The following is a 12,390-nucleotide window of genomic DNA, read 5'->3' as shown; positions in this document are numbered from 1 at the left end:
AACACAATCGTCGCCAGAATTGCAAATTTAAAGAGGCCGTACAGCAGTTGCGAACGAAGCTTCCTACATTTGAAATCTACTTAAAGCAGAACGAGGACAGGCATCGTCATCATCATCATCATCATCATTATTTTGACACCTATCGAGTGGTATGCACTTGAGTAGTAGCAGCATGTGAATCTGGCTATTACTTTGCCACTCATGATCATTTAAGGCCGTTTTCCAAGGACCAGGTATCCGGCTCAAGCAAGCGATGGGACCGATCAGATAAAAAATGCCTCCAATCACCTGGCTGCAGACTGCCACCTGGCTGGATTCGTCGTCCAATTTAGAGGGCCAGTGCTCTGTTTCCATGCCTGATCCGGGTTGCTCTGTATTCAATCCATATCAGCTGGACTGATATATTCGGCGGGTATCATTCCAAACTCGAATCAGCAGATGGAAACGAAACAATATGTACGATGGTGTAGTGCAGATTTTGTTTAGTCTCCTCGCGCGATTGATTCTAAAGTAACATCCTAAATGCCAAATCATCTGCGGACATTGGACAACGGCACACGTGTGAAGATACACAAAAATGGACATAAAACTGCTCGTGCGGTTGAACAATTACCGTTCCACAATTCTCAAAATATGTGTATTCGAAATCTGTTTCGTTATTCATCAAATGTAATAAAAGTAACTCTTCAGTCATAGCGGAAATCAAAGCATTTGTAAGAAAATTAATTTTGTTACTATACTCTGGCAATTGACTCACTTTTCTTCTGCTCAATGAAGTCAAGAAAATAAGAGGCGCGTGAAATAGGGATAACACGTCGTAGCAAGAACAAAGTGGGTTATACAAACAACTACTCTCGCTTGCATTTCAAACCTGAACAAAAATGTTCTCCACTCACATTTTTGTGTCATTATTAGAAGTAAGAGACAGAAAAATAACAAACTTCTTGATGAGAAAAGAATTATGTCGCAAGCCTTTTGGCTATTGCTTCGATCCTGGAAACAACACTTGGCTATCAAACAAAGACAGTGTGAGTAATAGCAAGAACAGCAGTAGTAATATTGGCCGTCGTTGAAAGTGATACAGTGGATACCTCTGATCCGATTACCCCGGGACTATGTAGCGTGTAATGTGCACATGCACACCCAAACGCTGCTAGCGTCATAAACAAACGCAAATTGGACAGTAAAGAATTCAACGAATGTAAAACAATTGTCATGGACACTTGCACATGTTTTCAGGGCAGAAAAACGCCACAGTCAAAACGAAGTAAGCACCTCTCTGCCGGTAGATAATTGAAACGCCAAATGAAGGCAACTTGCACCTCATGGGATCGTGGAAGCTGTAGAGAAATCATTTCAATCATATCAATCAGCCTGAGGTTATTTATAGTCAGCCCGGGCTTCTCGACCCAACTGAAAGTGATCAGGGGGCCGAGTGTACCTACACTAGTTAGTGTGTTGTACGTACGCGAAACTGACCTCTCCCAACTATTGGTAAATAGCGGAGTTATGAGACACCTGTTCCAAAGAGCTCTACCACAGAAATGTGCTAGCCATTGATCATATTTCAGTCTATTGAACTGCCGCATTCAGGTTTATTTTGGCCAAGAAATACTCCTCAACCATGTCGTCTTTATGTAGAAGGATTGGAAAAACTGATTCTATACACGGTCAAACTTGAATTGGAGTGCCGTGTCCATGCCGATCCTCTAGCAGCTCTTAAGTACGAATCTCAGCCTCGGATGGTTTCTCATAGCATTCTGCTGGATGTCAGATGGTTCTCTCTCTTCCCCACTATTCACCTCGCTTCCTCGTTCCTTTTCTCGAGGGAAAAGAGTTGGAAAGAATGGAAATAGCCCAAACTTGATCTTTGGGACCAAGTTACATCCACTGCTGAAGGGGGTTTGGAACTGGGAAGTTATTTCCAACGAATTGGACGGAGAGCCGAGGTCAATGTCCTCCAATCCGCCTTCGCCCCGCTTAAAGTAAGATCAAATGCTTTCTGCGTACGAACACGCAAGCGCGAATCTACTACATACGTACAGTAGTACATACGTACATACAGTCAATGCGCGAGTCGTTCGAGTCGTAGGACTACACTTAAAATGGTGTGGATGCAGTGCAAACAGTACAGAAGAACATTGGCAACGGCTACATGCACACAACAAACTCATACCAAACCGCTGCTGAAATGTTGGCACTCAGTGGGTGGAGGGTGTTTCGCCTGCGTACAGAAGAAAGACTTCGCTTGGTAGTAGAACTAAGCTGGGTTGGAGCACCAAGACCACAACAGCCAACACATTTTGAGGTTGGGACATGGGACCAACCCCCCCCGATGTACCGTACTTATGTACGTACGGACTCTGTCTCCCTGGCTTTCTAGACACCCCCTCTTTCAGTAAACGTGAAGTAATGGCTTGTTGATGTCGTTGCTGTTGTGAAAGACGTCGACGAGGAGGGCTGACAAGCCCATGAGGAGGAACAAGAGGAGTCCAATCTGCTGCGGTGCAATGAACTTGGAGAACAGACTGAAAGTTCATCACCCTCTCCTCACTTTCCAGACCGTCAATGGTAGAATAGCACACTTTGAAACACAATCGTCGCCAGAATTGCAAATTTAAAGAATTTAATAATACGCTTGCCTTCTTACTGAATCTTGTAATGTACGTACGTATGTAAGTGATAGATCATCAAAGATGTTTTCAACAACCAGAGCTCTATCTTCTCCGGAAGCAAGCCAACGTTGGCAGTGAGGATCATGCGTCGTTTCGCACAAGCATAAGCAATGAAATACCTTGAAGCCGGATGTCACGTGATCCGGTTTATTTCTGGCGATGTTTCCACCCAAGAGGCCAATGATCCCACCCTCCCTTTTGATAGATAGAAGTAAAGATTTACTGTACTAATGAACTACACAATTGGACGACACATTGCCTCTCTGCCAACACACCTACAAGCATACAAAAATGTCGAGGTGGAATATGTTCCCATTGATCCATCCTCTTTGAACGGCAATATACTCGAGTGGCAATAATAAGGTACCTCTCCAACAGAAAGAATAACAAGAGTTCAAAGCACCTGCGTTGGATTATAAAACTTCTCAGGAGACAACTCAAGGGTCAATGAGCGAAGAGGAAGAGGGTGGGAGGGGCCACAATTATTTGTGTTGTGCCATGACACCGTCGGGGAAATTCAGGCACGATTTTGACATTAGTAACTGCTTACCAAGACTCTCGAGGGGCTATTGGGATACGTGGCGACCATCGGAATACAATCATTTGTGTTCGTGAGAAACCGCTTGCGTTTTGCAATGTATTGAAGTACTGTACTAAATAGGAAAAATCGTACCAGGTAGGTGTGTGGGAGGGGAAGAGCCTACCGGCGACTTGAAAGAAATGAGTTTCCTTTTACGATACTCATCAAAGGGGGCATTTGGAGACTTTTACTCAATTTAACCCAGCCTCTATTGGCTCATCCAGTGTTCAAAGGCACGTGGCTGTTTTCCAATTTTGATTCCTCCCAACCAACTAATCTCTGTTGTTCCATGTTCCGCTCCTGTTATGGAGGAGAGATGTTCGTTCCCTTTGGTCTGCTCTAAACCAATACTACTCTGCAATGCATTATACGGTACGTTTTGACTAGTCTTAGTTTGTTTGTGGTTTGGTCACACGCGTTGTTTTAAGAGGGCAATCCTGAGCTCAATGAGACGCCTTTACAGCGCATTAAGGAGGGGCCAATCAGTAAGAAAATTAAAGGGAGAAGAACACTGGGGTTTTTACGACTTTTTGATGATATTGTCGCTGGGTCGGAGGTGCAGACATGCCACAAAAAAAAAACCACAGCCATTCACCTCGGACCGAGGGAATAAGAAAGAGTAGAGGTAAACTTGCATAGAGGAGGTAGTGGTGATGGTGGTGGTGGTGGTGGTGTCGGCAGTGGCGGTGGTGGTTACGATGGTGATGGTTTAGTTGTGCTTGGCGGCTTTGCGCGTGCCTCATGAGCGGGTAAGGGGTGATTTTAACCATTCACGTAAGGGCCATTTGAGAGAATTTGCTCACCTCAAAAGTCCTGGGAAAAATGTGTAGTACAACCATTCAGTCACCTTCGGGCACATACTCACTCGTTTATATCCAAATTTAACGAAGAGGCTCATTAACTAAAGAGTGGGAATCTTAAGTCTTTAGAGGGAAACTGAAGGAGAAAAGTGAAAAGACTTGCTAGCTATTTTTCGTCTTACGCTGGTCCAGATTATGCCTTGATCCAGTACTTAAGGCATTATCAACCATGCATGACATATGGTGGAATAAAGAGGAACGATCTCACGAGAAAACCATAAGAACATGAAGGACGTAACACAACGACATGGCATTCTTTTGCCATACAGACTACCTGAAGACGATACAACAAGGTGACCTTTCTAACATACTTCTTCCTTCAGTAGTTTTTTTTTGTAACGAACAAATTTATGATGAAGTGGGCGAAGGGGTAAATAAAAAAGAATGCCAAAAGCCATTTTATTCTCTGTTTGGAGGGCTCGTTCGCTTGACTCGAAGAGGTACCTGTGCAGATTAAACCATTGACATTTTTTGGCATGCATTCGATGTGATCCGGCTCTGATCGTGTCTAATATTTTGAATTAGATCCCGTGTGATTAGCAGCTAAATTAGACGAAATCCCTCACACGAGCCATACTTGCGCTCATTTGCTCTCAGATCCTCGAAATGTTTGGACGCAAAATGGAAACGTCTCAAGCCAGCGATGGTCAAGCCTCTGAAAACCAAACTGGCGATTCTTGTAAGTTATTGCATACGTTTATCTGTGAAAGTCATGTAATGCGCTCAACCTTTCCACCTCTCTCCTCCTCCTCCCTGCATAAAACAGCTTCATTTCGAGGTGCGGTTTCTTTTCTTCGTCTAGTGTGACCACCCGTAACTAGGAGTATCCTAGTATTCTAGATTTCCAGATATCGTTCATGTTTACATTGTTGCCGATTAGGTATTGTGCACTTCCTTGTCCACTTTCAGACTCTGTGTCGACGCGTCTCTCGGGCATGTCCACCATGAGTAACGGCCTTTGCTCCTTCAATCCGACCTCGACGAAGGGCAAGTGGATTTTTTTGATCCAAACTGTATTCCTGTCCTTCACACCGATTTTGATTCTCCTGGCCCAAAACTCAGTCATGTTCACGGAGATGATTTACCGAAGGGATATGGTCTATGCCAAGGACTCGTTGGTGAGAAGACATGTTTTATTGCGCCAAAGATAAGATTGCACATTCTGAGAATGACTGAACGACCTTTTTTTCAGATGGCAGATGTGGGGTCTTTGGCTGAGCTCATAATTTCGCTTCAACGGGAAAGGTCCGAGGTGGCCTTGAGTCTCTACATGAGCAGGAAAACGGCCGATAATATGGATCTCAACGCTATTTTCTCACGAACCGACCAAGATGTGGACGAGGTCCAATGGCGGCCATTTAGCTCGGACAAGATCTTCTCGTCCAAGTTGAGGTTTCAGATCAAATTGGATGATTTCCGGTGAGTTTGTTCCCAAAACTGAATGTCATGGAGATTTCATGCCCTCTTCCTTGTACGTACATAATAACACTTCTACATAGAGAGATGTTTTCGAGATCCACTTTGCAACGTCCCGCCTTGTCACCCAACGAGACGAGAAACGACAACAATCCATACATCAACACGGTTTCGGAAGATGACATCCTCAATTTCTACAGCCACGCCACTGGCACATTATTGAATGCTCTGGAATCGGACATTGGCGATGCCCAGAGCTCAAACAATTGGCGCATCATTATGGCGTACTTCAACTTGGTGAAAATTCTCGAGAGCATGGGCATTGGTTTGGTCTATGGGTTGAAATTCTACAACGAGGGCAACCTGAACATTGACGACATGGTCTCCTATGTCCGACATTCCGCCTTGGTGGACGAATATTACAAGCAAGTGAAGGAACTCGTGGCCAAGGACATTCAATCGGTTTTGGAAGCCCTATACGAGGGTGATGGGTATAACATCGTATCTTCTAGGTACGTTAGTACGCAATGATGAGCCATTAACTCGTTTTTGCACATTCGACGTACGTACTTCACCTCGATTTTAATTATGTGCCAAATGGGAACAGACGTTTGGTCGACCCTGAGCCAAGAGACCGTGGAACAGATCCCGAGTCACCTGGAAAGTGCCTTTTTTCCCCCTGTTTTCCTGTTAACCGGAGTTTCCGACGTCTTTGTTTGGTGTGGGTCTTGTGGCCTCCCGTGGCCGTCTGTGGCCTCCTGTAGGCTGGGATTGAAAAACGTAGAAACCCTTGAGACAAAAACAAACGCATTCTGACAAACTAATCAATTACAGCGAATCCCCAGTTGACTAATCAAGTCGTTGTTTCGTTTTAGCTCTCGGGAGATCCTGAGTAATGAGGAGTCAGATGAGGATCACGAACGGGGCCAATTGTACTTCGAAGGCTGCACGAAATTCACGGACTCGTTGATTCGAATCCTCAATATGACCACAGACCAGATCAAAGACATTCGAGAGCAAGCTTTGTATGACACGCTTTTGGCACAGGTTTGGGGCATTTTCTTGCTCATCGTCGTTTTGGCCATTTCGCCCGTGCTCGTAGTGTTGGCCAAAAATGCCATATTCACTATTCAGGTTGGTACACCCACTCACACACACACACACACACACAGTGTTGCATGTGGTCTGATGTGTATTAAGTAGTCCAAACCAGCTCAAGTCATCATCCTGTTTCACCCAGGTTTTTGCACAAAGTGTTCAGAAAAAGGCATTGGACATGAAAAGACAGGAGCGTAAACGGAATCGGTTAATTTACAAGATGTTGCCCAAAATTGTGGTCGAGAAGCTGAGCTCAGGAAGTGACACAGCGGAGACATTCGAATCAGTTACTCTCTACTTCAGCACCGTGGCTGGATTCTCGGAAATTACCAACAGTTGCAATGCCATTCAGGTAGAGTGCATACTGTAACTGGTACACCTCAGTTTCCTTTTAATTCAGTCATTTCAAGCAAGTACGTAAAAGATGGATGAACTCTTGGTGCTTTGCTTAGGTGGTTCAGTTCTTGAACACGCTCTACACTGTGATGGACTCGAAGATGGACGATTTCGATGTGTACAAAGTGGAAACCATTTCCGATAGTTACCTCGTGGCTTCGGGGCTACCTAAAAAAAATGGCGATAAACACGCCGTGGAGGTGTGCAACATGGCTTTAACCTTAAGGAATGCAGCATCTTTGATTGTGCGACCGGACAAACGACCGCAAACCATTGAAATCAAGGCTGGGATTCACTCCGGTGCGTTTCCTGACGCTAAAAAATGTACAAATTCCAGGGGATAATAATCATAAAAAAAAAACCTGCGGTTTCATCCTCTCTTCGTAGGCTGTATTGTGGCGGGGGTTGTGGGTTCCAAAATGCCGAGATACTGCTTATTTGGTGATACCATTAATACCGCCTCTCGAATGCAAAGCCGATCTCTCCGTAAGTTCAAAGCACCACAAAAAATCCACCAATATTGGAAAAAAAATAGATCTACTTCAAAACATGTTAACGAAGCCGATTTGTTAGGAGCGTCGTTTAAGATGCTAGGCGTGAAGTTTGATGCAGCAAGATTATCTTTAGTAGTGTTGTTTCTTTTATCATGAAGAGAAACATTCATCATCACGCCTTCATGATTGGATCACCACGTGTCAATGTTAGTAACAAATTGCAAGATCCACAAGTAGTATTTGTATTCCAATAGATACATATGATGATAGGGATTAGATCGAACAAAGCTCTTTGGAAGTGATTAGAATTGCATCTCCAGTATGCCTGCTATTGATGCAATTGTTTTGTCTCTCGTGAACAGCTGGAAAGATCCAAATCAGTATGGAGACGAAGATGATGTTGGACGTGGTGGGTGGATTCATCATTGAGAACCGAGGGGCCATCGAAGTGAAGGTGAGTCCGGTACCGGTATATCCTGCCGAAACAATTGACATTCATTGCTATTCTTTTTGTATTCCTGATCATTCAAATCTGTTACTATTGCTTACCGTACTTTATACCTATACCGTACATGTGGCCCAAATATTGACTGGATCATTTCAGGGAAAGGGAATGCTTGATACATTTTGGCTCGTCTCTCACGATAGTGGAGGTCATAACCGCGCTTAAAGAGAGAACGAACCTCGTCGAAAATCTCCATTTGACGAATGTATATCGTAAATGATATTCTATTTGTTCAATCATGCATGCTATACCTTTGTTTACGGTTCAGACAAGCCTCAATGCCACATTTCATATCCACTCTTTGTCGTCTTGAAGGCAGTACCTATATGGGGAATATTGTTTTAAAAAAATGGTAAATGTAACACATTCCAAATGTCACCAGAACGCTTTTTATTGAAAGAGTTGAAGCATAATCATTGATAGCTTTTATGAACGTAAAAGTGGTACTGATGAATTTGCAATGGCTTGTCGACCGAATCGCGAGGAAAATGTGAAGAAGTTCTCAATCGATTCGAAGCAATTTGGAGACTGATTCCCATTACAAAGTTTTCGATTGCTTTCGTTTTCGCTCCCTCATTCCTCGCATCTATCTCTTTTACTACGGGTTCCACGATGCTGAGATTGTGTTTGCCAACATTTTCATGCCTGCCAGGGCTAAACGAAGGACATGATTATTAGTCTTATTTTTCATTTGATGCTAGTACATTCGATTATTCAGCGTCTTCTCTCCCCTCCTTCTTCCATCTCTTTTCATGTTCTTTCCACCTTGATCTTTGAATCTGAATTTCCCAGTGTTTGTCAATGTATCTGAATGTCATTATCCAATCTTTCAAGAAGTAATAGATCGAGTCACGAAATTATTTAGGGCTCTTTTAATTGTCATGGCCGGGAATTTTTTGAACCATATTTGAATCGAGTTTTTTCACTATGGTTTGTCCTATGGTACTGCACATCCAAAGAGACTGAAGCGAAGGTTAGATTGAGAAATCCCCCCTGAGGCCTTTGGTACAATTGGCACAAATCCACGGAACCGGCGAGAATAGAGACGAATCACTTAGAAACACGAGAACATCTACTGAACAGTAGTGCAGGTAGGAGTGCGCACCCTATTTTCGGCGATTAGAAAGAGTGAGATATTCCCAAGGAGTGATCGAACAGCCTCCAAATAGCTAGAGGATAAGTGATCAAAATTTAATGGTCTCACTCTATATTTCTGATTAAATCAACCTGGTTTGATCACTTGGCTTTGGTTCAATAGTTCGCTCCAATAAAAACCAATGTTTGACGACTCGTACCATGACAATCACCACAAGGTGTTCCTTACAAAAGCCGTCTTCACATTACTCGACAACAAGAGAAGTGATTCTCCATTGCGTGCCTCGTCCAATGGCTATAGGTCCTACATGTTCTAGCCCGCTTTGGAAGTCGGATATTCGGTGCCTAACCCAGGGCTTGTCCGGTTTGCTTGAAGCCGTAAAGCATGAATTCTTTAGTATCGATTCTTCATGCATGGTGAGTTCATAAGGCAAGTTGGTGTGTGGATCAACTTGGTGGGCGCCACTCATCCGAACGGAAAAGGGTAACCGAGAAAAGTTTCCCAGTTACAATAAGTCATTCAGTGCCCGCTTCAATACCTCTTTGCCATACTTCATCGATGTACGTATTAGGGTTCATGGAACCATGGACGAGGAAAAGGATTGAAAGAACATACTACTACGGTACGTAGTACACAAGTACGTCGTACGCTCACTGTTCAGGGTATCTGTACGTCCGAACAACATGGGTTCGTACAAGGACGTACGTATGTGTGAGCAACCATACACGAACGGAAAGCATACAATACTACACACAGTACTAGTTGAGTAGCCCTTTGATAAGAACCTAGCGGCTGCCATCGGCGTCGTCTACCTACATACATATCGAGTGATGATATCAATACTAGTTTAACGTGTAGACGGAATACCCAAGCTCACGCCTCTTAACCAAAACAACAATGGGGTCTGGATGGAATGGAAATCATCTATGCCTCTTTCGATCAATCCCATGATACGTATTCCCATTGGCGCCCCTGGACCTTACGCTTTGTCTGCACTTGCCAAAGGCAGCAACATCAACAACAAAAGTCTGACCATAAGAAGGCCATGAGCGATGAGTGTATGAGAGAGGGGGAAACCGAAGCTTCAAATTCTGGGCCTTTCTTCGTAATGAGCTATAATTAGAGCCTCAGTGGAAGTGGACAGGTTTAATCACTGTCTTTGTTTTTAACACCTACATTTTCCGTTAGAGAGCACATTTTTAGAAAGCACGATAGTGTCAATCCCTGGGCTTACCAAAAAACTGAAAGTATTTTGGAAACTTGAACTTCCCGATCAACTTGTGTCAATTGAGGTGTCCCAGATTGTTGATCTTCATCCATTGCTGCTGGCACCATGTTGTATTGCCAAGCTTAAATAAATCCATTATTGTGTAGGCTGTCGCTGAAGCACGCTTTAATTCGAAATGGACTGGGAGGATTATCCATTGAAGAACAAAGGCTCGCGGTTAATGCATGCATGATAATCCCAAGCAGAAGTTTTCTTAGTCGTGAATATCTATCACCCAATCAATATGAAATCAAGCCCTAGAGTCTGTGTGATATTTACATGGCAATCAATCGCGAGAGGTGATCATGAACTTGGAATCTGGAGAGATGGCAGCTCGTTTCAATATTTGCTGGATCACAATGTGGTTTGCTCGCACCAAGCCACGAACTTGTTTGAACAATTCCGTCTAGTCTCCTAATCCACGTATTGTTTCCGCAACAACGATCGAGTACATATTTGTTAGCGCTGCACTCAGTTGCACACTGTCTTCAAGTTTTCGACCGCAGAATCTGCAGTAGTATTGAACACAAATCTACGTACGTACATACAAACACAGCTACATACGTAAAGCAGCGATCCAATGAGCACCCTCGACTAAGTGAAAGTGGAACACGCACCCACCCTGTCTAATTTTTTGGTTGAGCCCCTGTGAGGTGACTACTAATGTAGTGCTATGTGTTCCTACTTTCATGCCATCTTTGATTACTTGTGATCCCACATCACCAAAGCGTTAACAAGTTCGCCATCAAGAGAGAGCAACGATACATCATGCTCAAATTCTTGTTTGAAAAGCGACTTGAGAATAGTGAATCGTCACATCTCCAGTCATCCTTCAAACGTCCGCTTCCTTTCGTCACCTCTTGAAACACAACGTACACTTTCTGCTTGTTAGAGCCATTCGTACGAGGCACAAAACGCCTTGGCACTTCGCAATCTACAACATACTCAACATGTGAAGTACGGGTCGGAAAATCGTCATCATTGACTCATCATCTCGGTTTGGATATGGATTTGACCACGTCGATACATACACAGAAAGTGCAGAGCCCACTTGGACGAGTCTTTCAAACATTGAGACCATATGAATGAAGGCTCCAATCGTCTAACAGGTATTGATTGTTAATTAACACCGAAGGTGAGGGGAGACTTTTTTTGATTCAATTGAGCGAGCGCGGAAAACCGTGCTAAAATGTTCCTTTCATTTAGCCCGGCTGTCGATATCTGAATTTTCCATCGCGTTCCATCTTTCAGATTACAAAGAAGAGAATCGTTGCATGACTCTTCAAAATTGTTTTCGTACGTTCTAGATCGAAGTCGATAGTTGTGGTAGAAACCATGGATACCTTGAAACCCTTGAAACCGCTAGACTTGTTCACTAAAAAGACCCCCTGAATCATTTGTGACGACGAGGAAATTGACATAATAATGGAGATGTGTAGGTCTTAACGATGATTTTAGAAAATATACATACACTCTGCAGTTAAAGCGGATGGGTGAACACATTTGACATACTCGCCATAAGACAGGATTTATCTTCAATGTTGTCAATTCCTTTGCGGCGCTATCGTTTTGAATCAGCCTCAGCTATTGTACACGTACCCTTAGGTAGGTAGGAAGGTAGGAGGGTAGTTAGATACAGTGATAAATAATTGCCACCTCACCGCTTCTTCAGGTGCATCTGTTGAGGGTAAAGAATTCCCTCCTTGATTACTGAGTAGCGAAATGGCTATTATCTTGAACAAGTCATCGTGAGTCAAGACTGTGGTTGGTCGTCAGTACCTTAATTAAATCGGGCATTGTCATTGAATTTAGTTGACCAATTTCCAGTGACTTGAGTGAGCGGAAGGAGTGTGAAGGCCTGCTGGAGCTCAGGGGCTTCAGTTTCAGTTTGGTTGGTGGCCCCAATCACTCACCACTATGTCGCCTGTACTCTGTCTGCATCTGCATGACTAGGTGCAACCACCAGCGCACCTCGAGCGAACCATGGATGGGTTATATCAGCC

At 43.7% G+C, this 12,390-nt stretch overlaps 1 protein-coding gene and 1 long non-coding RNA gene across 2 annotated transcripts; one reads left to right on the top strand and one right to left on the bottom strand.

Moving 5' to 3' along the window:
* Positions 1 to 4,713: 4,713 nt before the first annotated feature.
* On the top strand, positions 4,714 to 8,882 carry LOC131887151 (soluble guanylate cyclase gcy-37-like). The gene is made up of 10 exons (XM_059235684.1): positions 4,714 to 4,794; positions 5,025 to 5,233; positions 5,308 to 5,534; positions 5,615 to 6,043; positions 6,407 to 6,665; positions 6,772 to 6,981; positions 7,082 to 7,325; positions 7,413 to 7,511; positions 7,882 to 7,973; positions 8,124 to 8,882. The coding sequence occupies exons 1-10, from the start codon at positions 4,722 to 4,724 to the stop codon at positions 8,187 to 8,189; spliced, it is 1,908 nt and encodes a 635-aa protein (XP_059091667.1). The 5' UTR covers positions 4,714 to 4,721; the 3' UTR covers positions 8,190 to 8,882.
* Positions 7,746 to 10,951, bottom strand: LOC131887153 (uncharacterized). Its single transcript, XR_009373994.1, has 3 exons — positions 10,355 to 10,951; positions 8,069 to 8,346; positions 7,746 to 7,995 (listed from the first exon to the last, which is right to left on the bottom strand). It is a non-coding gene; the product is annotated as an uncharacterized LOC131887153 (long non-coding RNA).
* Positions 10,952 to 12,390: the final 1,439 nt, after the last annotated feature.

Source organism: Tigriopus californicus, chromosome 9, assembly GCF_007210705.1.
Source record: "Tigriopus californicus strain San Diego chromosome 9, Tcal_SD_v2.1, whole genome shotgun sequence".
In the NCBI taxonomy this organism is placed as follows: domain Eukaryota; kingdom Metazoa; phylum Arthropoda; class Copepoda; order Harpacticoida; family Harpacticidae; genus Tigriopus; species Tigriopus californicus.
This window is presented reverse-complemented; position numbering and strand designations above follow the sequence as displayed.

Excerpts from the sequence above, each read along its gene's own strand:
- LOC131887151 (XM_059235684.1), top strand. The coding sequence starts at position 4,722 with ATGTTTGGACGCAAAATGGAAACGTCTCAAGCCAGCGATGGTCAAGCC. Across the intron at positions 5,535-5,614 it reads ATCAAATTGGATGATTTCCG|AGAGATGTTTTCGAGATCCA; the intron begins GTGAGTTTGTTC and ends ACTTCTACATAG. Across the intron at positions 6,666-6,771 it reads ATGCCATATTCACTATTCAG|GTTTTTGCACAAAGTGTTCA; the intron begins GTTGGTACACCC and ends TGTTTCACCCAG.